The sequence below is a fragment of the Euprymna scolopes genome, chromosome 42 (genome assembly GCF_053919585.1).
Source record: "Euprymna scolopes isolate OS-2025 chromosome 42, ASM5391958v1, whole genome shotgun sequence".
NCBI lineage: Eukaryota > Metazoa > Mollusca > Cephalopoda > Sepiida > Sepiolidae > Euprymna > Euprymna scolopes.
The window spans coordinates 45,864,703-45,885,693 of NC_136523.1; the positions used below are offsets into that span (position 1 = coordinate 45,864,703).

General features: G+C 30.2%; 1 protein-coding gene across 4 annotated transcripts in view; it reads left to right on the forward strand.

The window, feature by feature from the left end:
• The window catches only part of LOC145267079 (serine/arginine-rich splicing factor 10-like), a 33,985-nt gene that overhangs the window by 1,060 nt on the left and 11,934 nt on the right, over nucleotides 1-20,991 (forward strand). For all 4 annotated transcript variants that reach the window (XM_080123052.1, XM_080123049.1, XM_080123053.1 and 1 more), the window contains exon 2: nucleotides 15,413-15,517. In XM_080123052.1, coding sequence (XP_079979178.1) covers nucleotides 15,413-15,517 — 105 coding nt within the window. The remainder of the gene's footprint in view (nucleotides 1-15,412; nucleotides 15,518-20,991) is intronic.

The following is a 20,991-nucleotide window of genomic DNA, read 5'->3' on the forward strand; positions in this document are numbered from 1 at the left end:
GAAAAAAATATTGAGCGAATTTCTAACAGTATTTTGTCTAGTTTATTATTTATAATACCTTTTCCCAAACGTACCCTCTCCGAGAGACAGTCGGCTGCCATTTTGAATTTTCCAATACATCGGTAAACATTGTATGTTTTTCGAGCTGAATAAACATGTTACACTGAATAAAAACACGTGAATTATATCCAGTTAGGTAGAAAAGTAACTTATCTTGCCTTTGATAACATTTATTTGTTCTATATTTGTTTTTGACAACTTTTTCGAATCTATGTGTACAGTAATACAAACCCAAAAAGGTACTTATGAGTTTGTTTATCGCCACAAGTGTTAATTAGGACTTGCACCAGTTTTCCTAAAAGTATACCCCCCCCCCAAAAAAAAAATATCCAAGCAAAATTAAAAAAAACAAAAAAAACACGCCAAACTTTTCCTTTTCGGAATAAAGAACGCGGTGCTAGTGCAGAGTGATCCAGTGATCCGCGCTATTTTTTTAAATTACGATTCAAGTTTTTTTCTATTTTTTTTTTTTATTCAACTGTAAGGTTAAAGTATAGAATAGGTACAAAACACCCTCCCCATGTTAAGAATGGCTTTTTAAATATTATTTACGTCCGGATCACTCTCTGCACTAGTACCAAGAACGCTTCCTCGAACGAACTGCGTACATCAGAGCCGATGCGTATTTTGTTAAAGGGGCTTCCTCACCTCGAAAGCCATTCATAACATGGGGCGGTTCGGTTGGGTGTGTTTATACTACTCTAGGGCACTAGGTGTAATGTATCAGAATTTTTGACACCCCTAACACGAAACTGCAAATAAAATATAAAAAAAAAAAACTCGTAATTTCTCTTTTAAAAGTTGGTTGTTTATTTTCTTTATGGATTATACTTCCAAAATAAACTATTAAAGTTGTATAAAAAGTAATAGAAATATTATTTTTGGTACTCCTTAGGCGTTGTTCCATGGCGACCAGCAGAAAAATTTAATGGGTAAAACTACAACAGAACACCGACCAATAGAACTTTTTTTTTTTTTAATAGGTTTTTGGGGTCGCTGACAACGAATCTGATATTCAAACCCGTCGCAAATTTACCGTTTGCATGGTATTAACCCCTGAACCCTTGCACTATTTTGTGCCAACTCATCGCCATCGTTTATGCTATTCTTACATGATGCGTTCGCGCATGGACGCGCGTAGTTAGGTGACTTGTCACATCGTGGAAGAATTTTTTAGCAGACATTTAAAATAACAGGAAAGTTTTCAAAAACAAAATGTGGTTCATTTTTCTGTGTATGCTTTTTTTTTAATTGATCTAAAAAATTAAGTTTTCACGAGCGGTTTACAAAAGCATTTTTATTTTTCGTTTTATTTTTTTGGGAGGGGAGAGGGTTCAATTATAAGTACAATATTTAACGGGTGCTCTCTGCAGTTTAATTTACCGTTTTTTTTTTTTTTGTTTTTTTTTCCGTAAGTAACGCGCCGACATACACCGAGCAGAACTCCGTCGCTCTACCCCCAATGTAAACAGAATTTTTGTGAAAAATTAGTTTTTTTTTTTTTTTTTTTTTTTTTGCCTGTTTGGTCTTCTGTAGTTTGCTTTTTCTCTAGTACAAATGTAAACATTATATCGAACCGACGCGAAGTAACTGGTTGCCTATATGAATAAGTGGAATTATTTGAAATCCAGGTACTTATATTATAATATTTTTGCATATACTCATAGAAAATCACCCTAAATCTTCGACAAGAAATAAGCAAATTCTTTCAAAAACCTTTTAACTATTTATATACGCTTTTATTTTATTTTTTTATTTTTTTTTTTTTGTGGAAGACAAAAAAAATGTCAATTGTTAACTTTTGAAAAATTTAACATTTAAAATTTAATTCAAAAGTCGTTTTACATTATTCTGCTTTCTATATAAAATTCAGGGTTTTATCTTTCTGGAAAAAAAGTTACTCAGAAATAATGGATTTTCGTAAATGTGATTTCGTTTAAAAAAAAACTTGATTTTTCGGCCATTTTTGGCGGTGTCTATTTAAAACCTTTTGTTTTTTTAAATGAAACCCTGGTCCCTGCTCCTTTAATTAAAAGAAATTAGGGTGAATTACATTTTTCGAGTAGTTATAAGCTTGGAAAGACAGTTCGAATTAATTCACGACCCCCCCCCCCCATTTTGAAATATCTATTAAAAAGTAAATAAATTTACTCACCAAAGTTTTATATATTACAAATTGAAGATAAAAGATCAATAAATAATATATTCAAATTTAAAACAGTGTCTTTTAGAAATTTACCTGTAAAGTTCAAAGTTTAAAACTTTTTTTTTTTTTTTTTTAAATGAAACCTTGCTCCTTTTATTTGAAAAAAAAAAATTAGGGGTTGAATTACATTTTTCGAGTTTTTGGAAAGACGGGGTCGAATTAATATTTTTCACAAAGTTTCTGACACACCTACTGGGGCATGGGGCACATAGTAATTTGTTCTTTCCGCAACTAATCATTATCTAGTTTTCATGCTTCGGTCATAGTTTTAAATACTAATTTTGATAAGTGCCCGAAAAAAATGGCGTCTCCATTTTCGGTGATAAACTGTAGATACTAAATTTTCAAAACGCAATATATTAAAAACTTAGTTGTTAACCTAATATATAATGTATATATCCAGTTTAAGGTCTAAAAACGGATAAAATGTAAAAAAAAAAAAAAAAAAATTAAATCCATCTTGTGGGCCAAGTAATCAGGAAACTAAGTGAGCAGATTTGCTGTTTAGTTGCACAAATATCCTCGAACCAGGTAATCAGTGATTACCGTAATCACTAAAAGGGACTCTTGAAGGTCGACACCGGTATCTAACAGAAGCTCTTTTTTTCTTAAATTTTTTTTTGTTCCACAAACTTTAAATAAGTAAAATATAAATCACATAATTATTGAAAATGTGATCATGTTATTAAAATTTAATGTAAATTAACGGGTTTGTATTACTATACACAGATTCAAAAAAGTTGTAACAAATGTTATCAAAAGCAAGATAAGTTAATTTTCAACCTAACTAGATAATTTTTTTGTTTTTATTTAATGTAAAATGTTTATTCAGTTCGAAAAACATTTAGTGTTTACCTATGGAAAATTCAAAATGGCGCCAAACTCTCTGCTGAACACGCTAAGTTTGGGAAAATGAGTTAAAAATAAAAAAACTATACCAAATACTGTTAAAAACCCACCGAATATGTCAGCATATTTCACGGTAACATATATTGAGCTAGTTTCTAACAGTACTTTGTATATTTTTTACTTTTAACTCATTTACCTAAACTTACCGTGTTCAATGTCAGAAACCGACATCAAAAATGTATGAAAAAAAAGAAAAAATTGAATAATTCAACCTCTTTTGAAGCTTGAAAAATGTAATTCAAACCCTAACTTTTTTCAATTAAAGGAGCAAAGACCAAATTTAAAAAAAAAAAAAATTTTAATAGCAAATTATGCAATTTGTTTTTAAATCGGTTTTCTTTTAAAAAAGATTTAAAGAAAATCAACGAATTTTAACGATAAATATATGTATATATATAAATTCCAAAAAATCACTTACCTATAAGAAAATACTATTCAATGGGTACTTCCATTCTTCATTGTTAAGAATTTATCCATATTTATATTTTAAATTCCGTGTATTTTTAAATAAGAAAAATTTTTAAACAACTATTTGAAAAAGCTGCCATTACGTAAGCATTGTTACGGATTTAGCGAAACACTGGAAGTGTTGGTTGTTCTTGTTTTGAAATATGGATGGACATAATGACATAAAAACCACACGTTCGCGTTAGCCTTGTGCTTGAAATGTGTCACGATAGTTAGAAACTAGTCACATTTTACTTTTAAGTTTTTGCCTTAAAAAAAAAAGTCGGATTTTTTTTTTTTTTTTTTTTCTCAAAGAAATACATGATTTTGTGATTTAATATAGTTTTTCTTTATGGAGTGAATTTTTTTTCTTAATATGTAAAGTGAATGAAATAGAAATAATTGTAATTAAACAAAACTTTCTGTGCAGTATAAGATTATAAGGTTTCACTAAAAAAAAGGTCAACGTGGTTTTTAAAAAAGGTTTTAAACTTTGGACTTTTCAGGTAAATTTGCAAATAACTTTCTTTTTTTTTTTTTTTTTTTTTTAATTAGCTTATTTTATTTATTGATCTTTTATCTTCAATTTGTGATATGTAAATTTGAGGTGAGAATTTTCATTTTTAATAGACATTTCAAAATGGGGTGGGGTGAATTTAAAAAAAACAAAAAACCTAGAATATTAAATTTGGTTTATTAGAAAGAGCATAAAATTTCACATTGAATTTGAAAATATCGTAAAAAATTTAACCAATAGAAAACTTGATAGATTTTTAAATTGAAAAAAATTAACTCTTAAAATTCAATTAATTTCATTACGTAAAAAAAATGGCTGCATGAAGGCGTGCAGGCACTTTGTAAACACTTTTTTTTTTTTTTTTTTTTTTTTTTTTAATATATTTCTATTTAATAGACTTTAATAGTTTATTTTGGAAGTATTTTCCATAAAGAAAATAAACAACCCACTTTTAAAAGAGATTACGAGTTTTTTATATTCTATTCCGTTTTGTGTTAGGGGTGTCAAATTCTGACACCCCCTAACATACCTCCTCATTAAGAATAGTTTTAAAAATAACATTATTCCAGTATGGCACCAAAAATACATAAGTACTCAAAATTTCATTTTTATTGGTCAATGTTTTTAATTTTAAATTATGAAATATATTTAATCATTTTAAAACTTCATCTTGCATTATTTAATTTGTTAAACAACGTGATTAATTTTAATTAAATTTTAATCACGATTACATTTTCAATAATTGTGATTAGCCTACCCATTTAAAGTTTGAAACATGTAAAAAAAAAAAAAAAAAAAAAAGCTTCTGCTCAATACCAGTGTCAACCTTTAGGAGTCCCTTTTACTGATTACCTGGTTCGATGATATTTGTACAACTAAACGGCAAATCTGCCAATCTGTTTAACATGATTTAAAAATAAAATGATCATTTAATGAAAATGAAACTAATGAATCGATCATTGACGTTTAGGTGACGTCACAACGGTGTAATCTAAAAAGTTATCCCTTTTCGTCGTGTTAAGGGTTAGAAGCTATCTTTACAACTTAAACAGCATTATGCCCCCCCCCTTTCTTAATGGGTACTTGTGCAGTTTTGTTACCGCAATAAATCCGAACATTAACAAGCGTTTCCAGGCATATAACGGAAAGAACCGGAATATGCAGATGCAGAAATGTTTTAAGACAGAAAACTGAAATAACCCAAAGAAGTTAAGGAGAAAGTAATTAAAACACCACTTGTAATGTTAAACTTTAGTTTTTAACAAGAAAACGAAAACCAAAATGGAGAATTAAAAACAACAAAATCTGAAAAAGTTTACAATCGAAAGAGGTACGAAAAAGTTGTCAAAAACAATATAACAAATAATCGTTACTAAAGGCAGTAACGTCACTAAATAGGGGTTGCGGATGATATGAGAAAAATAAGGCATTAAAAATGTAAATTTTTACATTAGGTCCATCTCTACAATTTTGTGATCAAAAACCCAGATCGAGTCAAAACTAAACGAATTGGTGTGACTTTTAATCTGTTTAGTTCGTATTTTTATGAATTTGTGGAGAGAATGGCACAGATAAATTCAATCCTTTTCTGCATTGCATGCATTTTCATGACAAAACCATTTTTAAACAATTATTTATTTATTTTTTTCTATGCTGTAGAATTCAAGCAACTTTTAAACAACTTTTATTTAAGTAAAATTTCATTTTAATTTAAAATGAAAAATATTATGTAGAATAAATGTGCACGATGTCGCAAAGGATTTCGTCAAATTTATTTGTGCCACTCGCTCTCCACATAAATTCATAAAAATATGAACCAAACAGATTCACCGAAGTCTAGTCAATTCATTCCATTTTGACTTGATCCTGGTCTTTTGATTGCAAAGTCAAGGCTGCTTTTTGGTCAACTAATGACATTTTTTTTTTTTTTTTCATCAAATGTTTACGCATATTTAATCATGCATTTCTCGAGTTTTGATTGGTAAAATAAACTTTACATGAAATGAATCCTCATGTAATGAAGTTTAAAATATTTTTAATGCCTTATTTCTCTTATATCACCCACAAACCTTATTTAACGGCATTTTAACCCAAAGGCAAGATAAATTACTTTCCTACCTAACTGAATAAGTTTTTATTTAATGTAAAATGTTTATTCGGTTTGAAAAACGAAATATTGAGCGCTACCAGAGTACAAAAAAAAAAATGGCCGTGATATTTTGAAGTCTTTGTTGAGACTTCAAAGATGTAAAGAGATATTGCGGCCTTTTTTTCTTTTTTTTTTCTCCTGTAGCGCTCAATATTATGTTTTTCAAACCAAATAAATATTTTACATTAAATAAAAACACTAAAATTTTATCCAGTCAAGTAGAAAAGTAGCTTATCTTGTCTTTGATAACATTACATTTTCACCCCAAACAAAGCACAGTGCCACTTTGATGTAGGGTGTTACTGTCTGGGACATAAGTTGCAGTATGTAGGGAGTTGAGCAGTAAGATGTTTGTTTGCATTACACTTGAACTTCTGCATGTCAGTACAGTTGGAAGCAGGAACCTGGAAGGGAATTCCAAAGTTTAGCATTTCTGGGGAAAAAACTATTAGAGTAGAAGGCTTTCTTACACACAAGGATCTCTGTGTAGGGGTGGGATTTTGCTGCGTGTCGGGTTTGTCAGGGGTATTTATGTCAAGGAGGTACAAGCACATCCGCCATTAAAATACTTGTAAAACAGGCAGAAGAATGCAACATTTCATTAATGGGACAGAGGTTAGTTCAGGACCTATCAGATTTGTCACTCTTTTGAACCCTGTCCAGGAGTGAGACTAGTAGCAGATGCACCAGCCTAAATGTGACGACCATACTCCATATATGGGCAAATGATGGCCTTGTAGAGGTACAGGATACTTTCAGGCATAACTTTCTAGCACGGTAGAGAGAGTCTACCTTCTTTGCAGCAGCCTTGGTAATGCTCTCAATGTATCTGTTCCAACTATTGTTCCTTGTGAACATTAAGCCAAGGAGGTTGAACGAAGTACTTTCAGATAATGTAACTTTAACCATAGTTATTGGTGGTTGAGAAAGTTTCTTTTAATTATTAAAGGAAATGAGCTCAGTCTTGGCAGCATTGAACGTTACCATTCGTTTTTGACTCCATCCCACTACAGATAGGTCTTCCTCTAGAGTTTCCGCTATTGCCTTGTATATGTGTTCATTCATTTTTCACTTGTGCCTGTTATAGAGAGTGGTGTTGTCAGCAAATATACCCATCTCAGAGACTTTTATCAGGGAGGTCATTTATGAACATCAGGAATAATAAAGGTTCAAGGATGTACACCCGCATTTATATAAACGACCATCGAGGACAACCTGGATTCTTCTCTTAAGGATTTAATTAAGTATTTGTCCAGTAATATTATAGGATCTGATTTTTATGAGAAGACCATTGTGCCATACCCTGTCAAAAGCCTTAGATATATCTGGGGCTACTGCCCTCACCTCCCCCTGCCGTATCCAGTGCATGGTATATATGTTCAGAGATTAGTTAGAATATCTGCAGTAGAACAGGCTGCCTAAATCCATATTGATTGTCAGACAAGTTTAGCAACTGTAAGATGGTGGACTAGAGCTTGATTAATTATGAACTCAAATAGTTTGGCAAAAAGCAAGAGGAGACTAATGAGGTGATAATTTAATGGGTTAGTTCTTTCGCCAGAATTCTTGTGAACTAGTGCTACGGGAAGAGTTTTCCAGCAGTTAGGAAAGCATGATTTGTTAAAGAGTTTGGAAAGAACTGACTTCTCAGTCCCACTTTCCAATCCTGGTGTCTAAGTTCTTGCAGTGGGAGAAAACTAAACACTTTGTGCCAATCAGCTTCTTCTCTTGAGTGAATTGGATAGCAGACTCTGCAGATTGGAGTATTTTTGCTTATATGCAACAAATTCAATTTTTTAATTGCTTGTGAACTTTGGCAAAAAAATTTAATGAATTGAGAAATTCATTCAATTGTTTTCTCCTCTTTTAGTTTGAATTTGATTGGCTAAGCGATTCGGCATATTCTGGTTCTTTCCGTTATCTGCTTGGAAACTCTTAAAGTTTGGATTTATCGCGGTAACAAAACTGTATAAATACAAATTTATTTAATCAACTTTTTTTCTCAAATAATTGTATAGTTTATTTTGGTAAAAGTGTAGAATACTTTTAATTAATCGAGAAAATGAAAAGTGTTTATAAATTCATATCACACATGTGATAAAAATATTTGACGAAGGTAGAAAAATATTTTGTTCTAAATTTCACATATGCGTCAGTCCTTCTCCCTTTAAGACAGTACCGGAATCCTTCTTATCCACTTTAGATTTCAAGTTTTAGCAAGACAAAAACACATGTACATACATCTCCTTTATATAATAGGTGGCCTTAAGGAAGCAAACGTTGATTAACTCCACTTATTGGCATCAGGAATTAAGAATTTCTTTAAATAAATGCATGACGTCATAAATGGTGAAATAAATCAGTGTGACGTCACATAAAAGTTTGAGGTAATTTCTGTCTATAGTTAAGTAGTGGCAGCAGCCGTAACTGCTGCTGTATCAATCTGTGACCCAATGCATTTAGTCTTTTAAAAGTATTTAAATATAAGGAAATAATTCAAAGAAAGGGAAATGTTGAAGTTTAAGGATTAACTCCTCCCTCTAAAAAAAAAAAAAAAAAAAAATGGTAAAAACATTTTCATTTAATTAAATCTAAAACAGTTTTATCTCCCCCTTTTTTCTGTTAAAAACTGAGAATTTACTATTAAAAAAAAAAAGATATTTCTTTTTTTTTTTTTTTTTACAATGCCCCCCCCCCTTTAGTTTGCACATGTTATTTCATTAATAACAATTGATGCCAGCATTTATTTATCGACTCAAGTTGATGTTAAAACAAACAATTCTGGCTTCTCTCCTTGGATACAGAAATGGCTTTCTCTCCTTGACGACAAATGTTTATGCAACAGATTACATTTGTACTATAGAGACTACTGTAATGATACAAAATTTTATTATCTTGGTCATTTTTATTTAATTGTTCTTTATTCAACATAAAAAAAAAATGAACTGATAGTTTTTTTTTTGTTTTTTTTTTTTCCTTCAGAACTTAAGCAATTTAAAAGCAAAAAAAAAAAAAATAATAAATAAAACCTACCAGTTGATAAATTGATACAAATTATAAAAGATGGACATAATTATGAAGATTTTTTTTTTTTAATAGAATTTTACATTTTTGTACAAGTCAAATTTTATTCTGATACACTGAATACAATTTAAAATCAATCTATTTTATACAAAAGTTGATAAAATGAGGTTACAATGCTACATACAATTGATAAAGTTGTAACTTTAAAAGACAAACTTCCATTAAAATTTTCAAAAAAGTTTCTATACCAGAAGTTTGGTCACCTCATTTCTTTTTGGTATACATTTGTTTAGAACTAAACAAAAAATGCCATGTAAATTTTATGAAGTCAAAATATTCATATTGAAACTTTTAGATGTATCCCTCTAAAATCTAAAATTGTTGGTTGTAATTTTTAAAGTTGTACCTAGATAGCATTTAAATGTGAAAATTAAGACTAATCAATTTTCACTTGTCATTGTTGTACCATGTTATTGACAACAAACTGGCATATTTGGTTAATTAGATTTAATTTAGTATGACAGTTTGCTAATATGGAGACGTCCTTAAATAATAAACCTCTAAAAATCAACCAAGGAAAGTAACTCTTAAATGTTTTGTATTTGCCATTTTAGCTTAGGTACTGGATTAACCAAAAAAAGGCATGATTATAAATATTTACAAGACAAATATACAAAAATTAATATATGTATGAACAACAAAGTTTAGGTTTACAAAAGAACATTGATGTGTTGATTGTGCCAAATAGGTATGTTTAAAATTTGAGTTGGATGGATTCTAGTTTTGAAATTTTCCATCTGTGGAACACAAACCCCAGAATGACTTTCCTGCAGATTACAGTATGGTTACCTGCAAATCCAATATCATGATTCTTATGAACAGTCCTCACAAGCATTTTAACTCTGCCCCTCACCCTTATACTCGAGTGGATTTCGGCCTTCAGCTATCATCCTGGTCAAATTGAGCTGACTTCCTCCTGAGCACAAGGCCCTGTCGGTGGGGCATTAGAATACGCCGACTGCCCCCCTGCAGAGGGTAAAAGTCCCTCAATGGGGGTCCTGGATATGACCTTGAACTATATCCAGTGGTGAGGCCCCAGTTTGTGGGCTTTGGGAAGTGTGGAACCACCCTTTAATTATTATTGCTCCCAGGTCCACTCTGACCCGGAGTGGTAGTACCTGTTAGGGTCCCAACTATGGGTTAAATAGAAACCGACGTGAAAACAACAAATATATTCTATTAAAAAAATTTTTCTTCAAAATCTTTGGATTCGGCATTAAATAACCCGAAAAGGGTTGATAAGCCGTAAAACAACCAACCAATCCTGAGCTCAAGCTGCATCTTAAACCATTACAATCCAATTTCGATAATCCTGGGCCAGTTTGCAGGAAATGGCTAACCACTCCTGATTCTAACGCCAGAGAATATTTGTGGACCCGATAGTACTCCAAGTTGTCCTTAATTGTCAGCCAGGTCTTCAGCTCCCCACTGACACGTTTGTGCCAGCCTAGCAGAGAGATGGGGAGAAGAGGACCTTGCAAATGAGCTCTCCTTCTGATCGAGCCACATGTCCAAACCACTGGAAACCTTGAAAGAGGACAGTGGGGGAGGGGCATAGGTTTATTCTTCAGCGGAGAGTAAAAACCAGAACTATCTCCGTGGTGGCAGTGCAGAATGCTGCAAAACGGCCATTGTCAAGGACTTCTAGTTTTAGCACATCCGCCACTCATAGGCCACATTTCAGTCATAGAGAAGGACGATTCTCAGCATCGCCTGATAGGTGTATCCCTGTCAAGATGGAAAAATGCGGACCGTGCTTCTACTATTTGCTGCCCAATGTCATCTGCTGTCTGCCCGATAGCCAAGATAGACAAAAGAATCCACATTAGCTAAGTAAATTTTGTTGAGCGTGAGTGGTTGCCAGGTCAATCAGCAAGGACATAACCTTTGTCATTGGCATTGATGTGCATCCCTAAACTGTGTGACAGTTTGAATTTTGACCTTGATTACTGGTGCTACATTTGTATTTAAAAGAAAAAGATAAAATGGTTCTTGTCTAGAATTATCCCGATATTACAAAAATCCTACAGATTTTTTTTTTATCCGTGACAAAACAAAAATATAGCAAAAATCGCATCAAGTTTTATTTTTAAAAAGAAAATCAAATTTTATGAGTAACCGAAAAGACCGTCTTGTCCACCATTTTAAAGTGAAGGAAAAAAAATTCAAATAAACGGGGTGATAACTTAACAAAAATTCGAATTTGTAAAATTTGTTGAAATGCCTGTTCATTGCTAAAAATTTTCTTTATTAAAAAAAAAAAAAAAAAAAAACTATTTGATCAATTTAAGTGATTTTTTTTAAAATATATTTTCGGTTTGTCACAGGTACCTACATCATACAGATTTTTCTTTTTTTGTTAATATAATTCTGGACAAAATCCCAAAGTCAAGCTTAAGTTTTAAAAAAAAAATTTTTTTTTTTTTTTTCCCCAGTGCAAAAATTGAATGTCTTAAGATGCACATTGTTTCTTTATTCTCAATTTAGCAAAATCCGTTTATTTCTACATTGTTATGAATAGCATTTTTTTTTCTTTTTCTTTTTTTTATCGCAGTAGTATTAAACATGTCCGCTTAAGAAATATTTTGATTTTGTTTAGTCAGAAAAGTGGACAATGTATTTGTTTCCTTAGATACAATATTCATGTTGATTATTTCGTTTTATAATCTTATCGTCTCCAACTTGTATGCACACACCTGGCTACAAGTCTAGACATGTAACATTTGACTTTATTTTCTTTTCTTTTTTGACATCTATTAATCTGACTTGGAGTTAATTAAAAAAAAAAAAAAAAAAAATGTGAATCAGATTTTTTCTTTTTTCTTTATGGAATAAAATTACCTTGCACCCAGATTGTAAATGCATTTTATTTTCTCTATTAAGCGTTGGTTAAACTACTATAACTACAAAGGTTTTTTTTTTTCTTTAATTTGGGTGAAAATGTCTCTACCCCCACTCCTTCCTCTTAAGAACCCCAAAAGAATCTATTCAAATGCCTTGTTTTATAGATTTGGGTTTTTTTTTTTTCATTAAAAAGTATATGAATTGGTGTTAAAGACCATAATTCTCAAATGGTTTCTAAAATGTCACTTGTTCTAAAGTTGAAAAAGTAAAAACAAATTGGATAAAAACATAAAATACTTCTCTAAGAAATATAATTAGAATCTCGACAAAAAGAAGCAATTGACAAAATTAAAGTTTTCAGAAAATTCCTGTATTTCCACTTATTTTAAAGTTTTAATTTAAAGAATCAAATAGTTTATCAATTATATAGTTCAATTTCTTATTGGGGTTTTCTTAAAACAAATGCTAATTTTTCCTTTATTGTTCCTTTTTGTTCCTAAATAACTGACTTGGGTCTAGAGATGGTGTTACATGGAAATTACACCAAATCTTTTAACGGATTCAAGCCAATCGATATAGTGATATTACTTACTACTAAGAAAGAAACTCTGGAAAAAGTTCAAATTTTTAACCTAATTCAGTTGTTAGCAATATTTATACTAGTGTGGCAATTTATATTTAGGGAGGGACAAATACAAAATTATATCGTGTATGAAATGTATTTGCTTCATTAAAGCCAAAATTGTAATACGAACATCAAAGTGATTTCAACCTTGCAATATAACTACTGACATAAAATGACCTATAGTACACAAACATTAAGTTATTTTAAAATATTTCGATACAATTCTAAGTGGATCGGATTAAATTTAAAATGCTCACAAATAAATTTTTTATTAAAGTCTTATATACTTTAATAAAAATTTGGCTTTTTTTTTTTTTTTTTTTTTTTTTTTTTTTTTTGTTAAATCCCCGAAACGGTGTTTCATGGTAAATAACTGATGATCCCTTTAAGGATATTGGTACTATTGTTTGTTCATGTAAGTAAAACTATTCAGGGATACTGAGGACTTGCTGAAAAAATGTTTCAAAGAAGGACTTTTTTTTTTTTTTTTTGTCAGTATATTTTCTAAGTTGCCTCTGGCATCTCAAAATTCATTGTTTCCGTCTTTATATTTCTTTTGCCTACCCTATTTCTGAACTCTATTAATTAATCAAAATCCCTTCTTGAATATGACATTAAAGTACATCAGGTGGTGAGGCCCCAGTTGAGTCTGGGGCCTCCCCTGAATTGCTATTGTTCCCAGATCCAGTCTGATCCAGCATGGTACTACTTTTTTGAGTCCCATCTGCAGGTTATAGTTTGACGAAATGAATTATATATACCTTTAAATATTTGTAAATATCAAGAACTTGAAACATGAAAATGTCTTAATTGGCTTTAAATAATCTAGAAGTGGTTAATATGCAATAAAATACCCAGTGTGAAAGTTATTTAGAATTTGTTTATATAATGGGAAGTTTTAGCAACAGGTGAAGGAATTCGTTTCCTTAGATATAATTCTCATATTGATTATTTGATTATATAACACTTATCTTTCCTCCACTCCATCCCAGATACATATGCATCTATGTACATGTTTGTACTTGTAACATTTCACTATATTCATTTTTTTCTTGCATAAAATAGGTTTTACATTCTCTATCAGGATTCTACAAATTTATCTTTAGTTGACTTGACAACTGACTATTTTTGTTTATAAGCACAACTCACATGATTTTTGGAATATAACATCTTCATTCCATGACATACATAAAAGATTTTTATTTATTTTTATTTTTTTAAATAAGTGTAATTCTAAATATGTACTGAATTTTATGTTGATACTTGAAGGTATAAACATGCAAATTTCTTCAGATGTCTTTTAAAGTCGTTGTTAAAAAAAATATATTTATATTGTGCTTAACTTTTAGCAGTTGAATATATGGGTTAAAGCTTTAATATGTAACGAACCTCTAATCCATTTTTATAGAGTGGCAGATTAGTGTTAATTTGGAAAAACTTACCATTTTTTGATTTTTCTCAAGTTTCCATGAAGTTATATGAACGCAGAAAATTCTCAGAGCCAGATTTTTTATGATCTTGATTTCAATTCCAAGTTAAACTGGGAATTCTATTTTTTCGATTAAACTTGTAAAATTAGCATAAATCAGTTTTGATACAACTATTTGAAAGATATAAAATCAAGTTTCGAAAACTTTAATGAAATGTGATGGGAAATATTCCTCAAATATTGCTTTTTTTTCTTTTTTTTTCTTCAAATGTTATGCAACTCCTTTTCTTTGTAAGGTTTGAAGATAGTTTGTTTACATCTACTTTATTTTCAATGTCATTTCTTTAAAAAAAGATTGTTCTTGGATAGTTAAGAATCTTTACTTAAAATTTCCAAGATTATCTAGTGACTAAAATCTATATCAAAATGAAATATTTTTTAAGGTTATTTATTTTTTTGTTTAAAAGCTTTTCTCTTTCCATAGTTTAATTACCAATAATACTTCTACAGTATATATAGAATTAGAATACCTGTCTGAGTGCAAGTAGAATTCATTCCATGAATAAATCAAGATACTAAACTGTCTAGAATCCTCTATTTTGTTCAAAATTCATAAAGTGATTTTGATTCTTTTAGCAATATTAAATTTAAGGCTTAAGGGGGGGGGGTCTAAAAAAAAAAAATTGGAAATTTAGGGAATCTAATGTAATTGGTCTTATGACTATGGGTCAAAATTAATGCAAATCTGAAATATTTCCATTTTAATGAAGAGCTTCTACCACCTTTGCATAAAACTAAATATAGTGCATGTTGCAACTGCTTACACCTAGCATAAGTCCTAAAATTCATGGTAGATCATTAATTAGTTGAGGAGTAAATCCTGTATATACATAAACATACACATACCTAACATCATACTTTGTTGCAATTTCATTCTTGCATATTTTCTGTAAATGTTTTGAAAAATAAGATATAATACCAGTTATTTGGAAAGCATTTTATGGTATTTAAAACAAAAATAAATTTCTAATGAGAAGAGTTGACATGTGCTGGTTCACTCTGCTCTACATTAGATGTAAGGGGATTGTTCCAGTCTTTTTTTAGGGTTTCTTCAAAAACAATTTCTTTTTCTATATTGCTAGACCCGAAGACTTTAGGAGTTTATTTGGTAAATATGGACCTGTTACTGATGTGTATATTCCTGTGGATTATTACACGAGAAGAATTCGAGGCTTTGCCTACATTCAATATCCTTTTCAAACTATGGATAGCACAATCCCTTGATGACAACAGAGGAAATGGGATGGCGGAATGAAATGATCAAACCTTGGGGGAAATGTTTAGGTTCTTTTGAATGGGCAACAGAAGAACACGGGTCTGTTGGTTATTGAAATGTTTTGTTTTTGTTTGTTTGCTATATTTTTTTTATTTATTTTTTTTTTATATATATATACCCCCCACTCTTTTTCGCTAGAGATAACTGAGTCAAAGCCAAAATTAAGCCTATTAATATTTTCAATCTGCAATTCATAACATTCCATACTCACTGGAAAAACGTTTTCCATTAGGACAAACAAACAATGAAGCGTTTATATAATGAAGATAAAATATGTTGCTAATGTTTTTGTGTTTATAACAATATTATCAGTAAAATTATTTGTGGAATGTATTTGTATGAAGATATTTTTTGTCCTGTTTGCGTAGGTAAATGATTCAGTCTGCTGATTTTTGAGGCTACTAGAAACTTCCTGTGAATTTAATATTCCACTTACATTTCCTCCTTTGGAGGAAACCGTTTCAATCTACCTAGAGTGAATGCAATACAACAAACTGATTGAGAATAAACAAAGAAAATCACAAAGGGGAAAAATGACTAACAGAATATAATCTGTTCAGTTGCGTGACTTTGCCTACATTTAACTTTTGCGACTTTCCACTTTTCATCACTATTTATATAATATTATATTAAGGATTATAGTCAGCTAAGTCTTCCCTAATTTTCTGTGTGACTGCTACCAGAACTGGTGATGAGGCAAAATAGTCTTTGCGATTTATTGAAGTAAAATATAAAAAAAAGTGTATTATTGAAAAAGTATAAAATAAAGTTTTTTTTGCACTTTATTATAATGCAATTATAAAGTATTTTTATTTAAAATTTTATATTTCAATTTTTCTTTTTAAAAAAAAGTACATACACAGGAACGTGAGAAAAAATAGCGAAAGGATCATTTTTGCCTCCTCGCCGATTCTGTTAGCAGTCACATGGAAAATTGGGAAAGATTTTAGCAGACTATAACCAAATTAAGTTTAAACCCATTGAATTTCCCATGGATTTATTTGAACTGTCACTTGTGGATTCTAGGCAATCAATGTTAGTAACGATTGTTGGTTTCTTGCAAATCAGTTTAAATTGTTAAATTTCTTACTCACTACATTTTTTTTTTTTTTTTTTTTTTTTTTGTTACAGGTAATGACTTTCATCTTAATTTAAAGAAAGTTTTTTTTTATTATTATTATTATTATTACAAAGTGATTTTCGCTTTTATAATCTTATTCAGAATTCAAATGTCAGATATAAAAGGGTGAATTACTGTAAGTGAACACTGCAATGGGTAACTGGTTTGTAATGTATACAGGGCAGGACAGTTCAGCTGCATTTGCTTCTCTATCCTCTTTAGTCTTCATATTCCATGAGCGATGTTTCTGACAAAGAGGAATGGATTGCCATTTTCTGGGTCAAAACTTATTCCATCTGACAGTTATCATTAGCAAATTTTTCAACTTGAAGCAGTATTTTTTAATTCCTTACATCATGCTGGGCCTGAAGTGATTTCCATAAAAATAGTATTACTATAGTACTCCTTGATTAACATGGATATCCTACTCAGCATGGTCTATTGTATGAGGAAACTTGTGTTGGTACTATAAATTTCTTATAGTAAAATTTTTTATTTAACATTGATAGTTTTTCATATATTGCCTACGTACAATATCCTTGTCAAACTATGGATGACACAAGAAACTAATGTCTTGACGACTATATGAAGAGGGGTCAGATATATTAGGTAGGGTACATAGTTGAAAAAGGATATAATCAAAGAGGTATAATGAATAAGAATATCCTTTTTAAAAAAAACTCAATGTAGATAGGTCTTCTCTAAAATAAACATTTTTTTTTTTTTTTTTTTTTTTTTTTTTTTACAGCAAAGAAAATGTCAGGTTTAAACCTTTGTATCCTAATAGCAAACGATTAAACTCAAAATAATAACTTCGTTTATAAGCAGTCAGGCTCTTGGCTCAGTTTTCTCAACATAACTTTACATTTTTTTTTGCCTATAAACGTTTTTGAAGTTTTGTTTCAGTGACATTTTTCCATGACGCTTCAATTCATTTAGTAAAACTCTTTTTACTAATTAACAATAAAAACCCTGTCTTATCTAATCATTATATTGACTAATAACTTATCACTTGTTATATATTTTTAATAACATTTCACTTTGAAGTAGAACATTATTATAGTTTAGTTTTGAAAAATGTTCCAAGCCATGGAGTTCTAAGTTACGTGTCCAACATTTTCCATCGTTCCACTCTGCCTTTTCATAGATTCCTTACAGGAGGAATTTGTATTCCATTTTGTAACTATATATGTATCTTTGTAATGGCAGATAATACTTGATTTATACATGTTACGTTTTGATTTGCCTTCTGGTGATCGCTTTTTTGAACTAAATCTCTTGTTTGGCAACAATAAACCCAATATCATTCCTTTGTGGTTTAACTTAAACGATGGTTATTGCCACTAGACAAGAATTAGGTAAACTCCCCAGGTTATTTCAACCCAATTTAAAATTTTCAATCTGTTCATGAAAATAAGTCGTACTTATGCATTCACATTGTTTATAACCTGGCCAAATACTTTGCAGAAGTCAACTTAGTTATGCAAAGTAACAATTTCAGTGTGTGTGTTTGTTTAAATTTATCACTAACCACCTGAAAGGAATATATCTGTTATATTTCTGTTAGTCTGCTTCAATTTTTCCTGGAAACTACTTATTAGTGTTCATTTGATGCACAGTTAAGCATTAATAGGATTATTTTTTAATGCAAAAATGAGCACATATTCAACTACCAGTTTGACATATAGTGCTCATTCTGAGTCAGCTTTTAACAAGTGTGTGTGTGTGTGTGTGTGTGTGTGTGTGTGTGTGTGTGTGTGTGGTTTTCAGTTTTGACCTCCATAATTATTACTAAATTAGAATCATAAACAGGGTTCGTACAGGACTTGAAAGGTCCTTGAATTTAAAGTTTTGCCTTTAAAAGGCATTTCGATTACCTTGAAAATATGGAAAATGCCTTGGAAATTGTATTTATGTCCAGTAAAAATTTGTCGAAATATCAAAAATAAAATCAAAATAAATACTATTAAATTATTTAGTATTAATGAAAATACCATTAAAGTATATTTTAAATATCGTAAATAAAATCAAAATACATTCTTCTGAAATTGCATAGCATTGTGAATACCAGAGTTTTTTTTTTTTTTTTTTTTTATCTACCTCTGGTAGTTTTGTGATAAAGATTCAAATCTCCATCTATTTTTATTCTCATTTGTAATTTAATTTTTTGGGAGGGGCAGTATAAGCCACCATGAATAAAATTCTCTAAGAAAAAAAAAAAAAAAAAAACTTTGTGCAGAAAGGACTCTTCAATGGCAAGCCAAAAAAAGATGGCAACCATCTTGGTTAGAAATTAAAAAGCAGTAAAGAGTTTTTATTTAAGATGAAATAAAAAGCATTTAAAACTACTATAAAACACCAAAAAATGATGCAAAGTAACTTTTATTGGCTTAGTAACATTCATTTGTTGTATATTTGATTTTTATCACTGTTTCGATTCGCTGTGAATTGTAAAACAACCCCCATATTTCAAAAACTTGCATTTTGTCTTGTCTGTAGAAGGCCTTGAAAAACTTAGAAAAATGGACATTGAAAATCTGTACGGACCCTGGTTTAAAAAAAAAAGTACAGAAAGTGATTGCAATAAGAGATTGAAATATGTATAAGTATTTATCTAGAAAAAAATAGTTTAAATGCCTTTTTATGGAGTACTCCAGGGCCAAAATAATCAATGTTGGACAATTGAAAAATTTCAAATCTATAAACCTTAAGAACCTCTATTGATTCAGTCTGTATTAATAGAATTATTAAATATCTTTAATTCTTCATTGTGCCATTGCTTTCATGAAAGAATTGCTACAGAGTGTTAGAAATTGTTGTCTCTACCGAAAATTTGTTTCAGTTTAAACATTTAATTTATGAAATAAATAAATAAAAAAATAAATGGGATATTAGAAATTATATTTACCAATTAAGTTTTGGAAAGTGAAAATCAAAGCCTAATGACAGGCTTTTTCCAGTGAAGTGGAAATATAAAATCTACTTAGTATGTGATGATCACATGAATGTGATTTGTATGACAGCAATCTTTTCATAAATGTTATTTGTAAAACATCCAAATTTTATTTCAGAATATGAATTCTAAAAAAAAAATTGTTCCCTTTTGTTTTGTTTTTTGTTTTTGTATTATTTGAGATAATTTGAATTTTTGCAGTGATAATGAAAGATTGAAAAGTTCCTTGCCTCGCCCACAATTTTTTTTTTTTTTTTTTTTTTTTATTATTAAAGCTCTTTAAAATGGTTGGGATTCCTTTAAAATATACAAAGCATCATTCAAAAAAAAAAAATAGAAAAATATTTGGAGAAGGAGGGGGGGTAGCTTTCTGGGCAAATCTTGCATAACCTTATCAAAAATCGTCTCGGGGGGGGGGGATGTCTCTTGTATAAAATCCTTGTTGGTCATAGCTATTTGTGAACTTGCAGGTGTTTAGCCACAATACTAAGGACAGTAAGGCTCAGCAGTTGCATATGAACTTGAGGTGGGTTTAGATCAGAACACATGAAAAGAGCAGTTTTACTAAATATGACTAAAAATTATGTATGACCAATTGCCGCTGCTGATTAAATCAACTTCGACACAGGCGATCAACTTGCTCCGTCAGTGTAAAAAAAAAATAAAAACAATCTTGTAATAAGCAATAAAACAAATTTACTCAAGTTTTGCTTTGGCAAATATCTTTAAGTCCATACTTAAAAGGATATTTACTAAAAGAAAACTTGATTTTTATTAAATATTCTCGCTTACATTGGCGATCTGAGTCTTAGTCCAAAAATGTTATTAAAATAAACAAAACTTAGTCGCAATCATTTTGGTAAATTTTTAGACACTTTTTTTTTTTTTAACCCAATGTTTCACTCTTTTTTAAATTTTAATCATTGTAAAAACAAGTGTATTTATTGAAATAAAATAAAACTAAAAAAATAAAAACAAATTTAGTCTGCCTCAACTTTCAGCAGTTTTTTTTTTTTTTTCTTAAATTTTACAAGTGACCTTTTTCTTTAAAATTGGAATTTTATAACACTAGAAAATCTTTGTAAAAAGTGTCATTACCAACTATTGCTAGTTTTAGTTTGTTTTTTTAAATGAAACTTGAAACTGTCGAAGTTGCTTTAACTAATTAAACCCTTAACCGAGAATTATTTTTTCGAATACAGTGTGCCAAATAATAGCCTCAATCTTAGGAATTAATTAAATAAAATTCATGTTTGATTTTAGTTGTGCATAGTTGGTAAAACCAAGGCACGACTAATTTAAAAACTTTTTT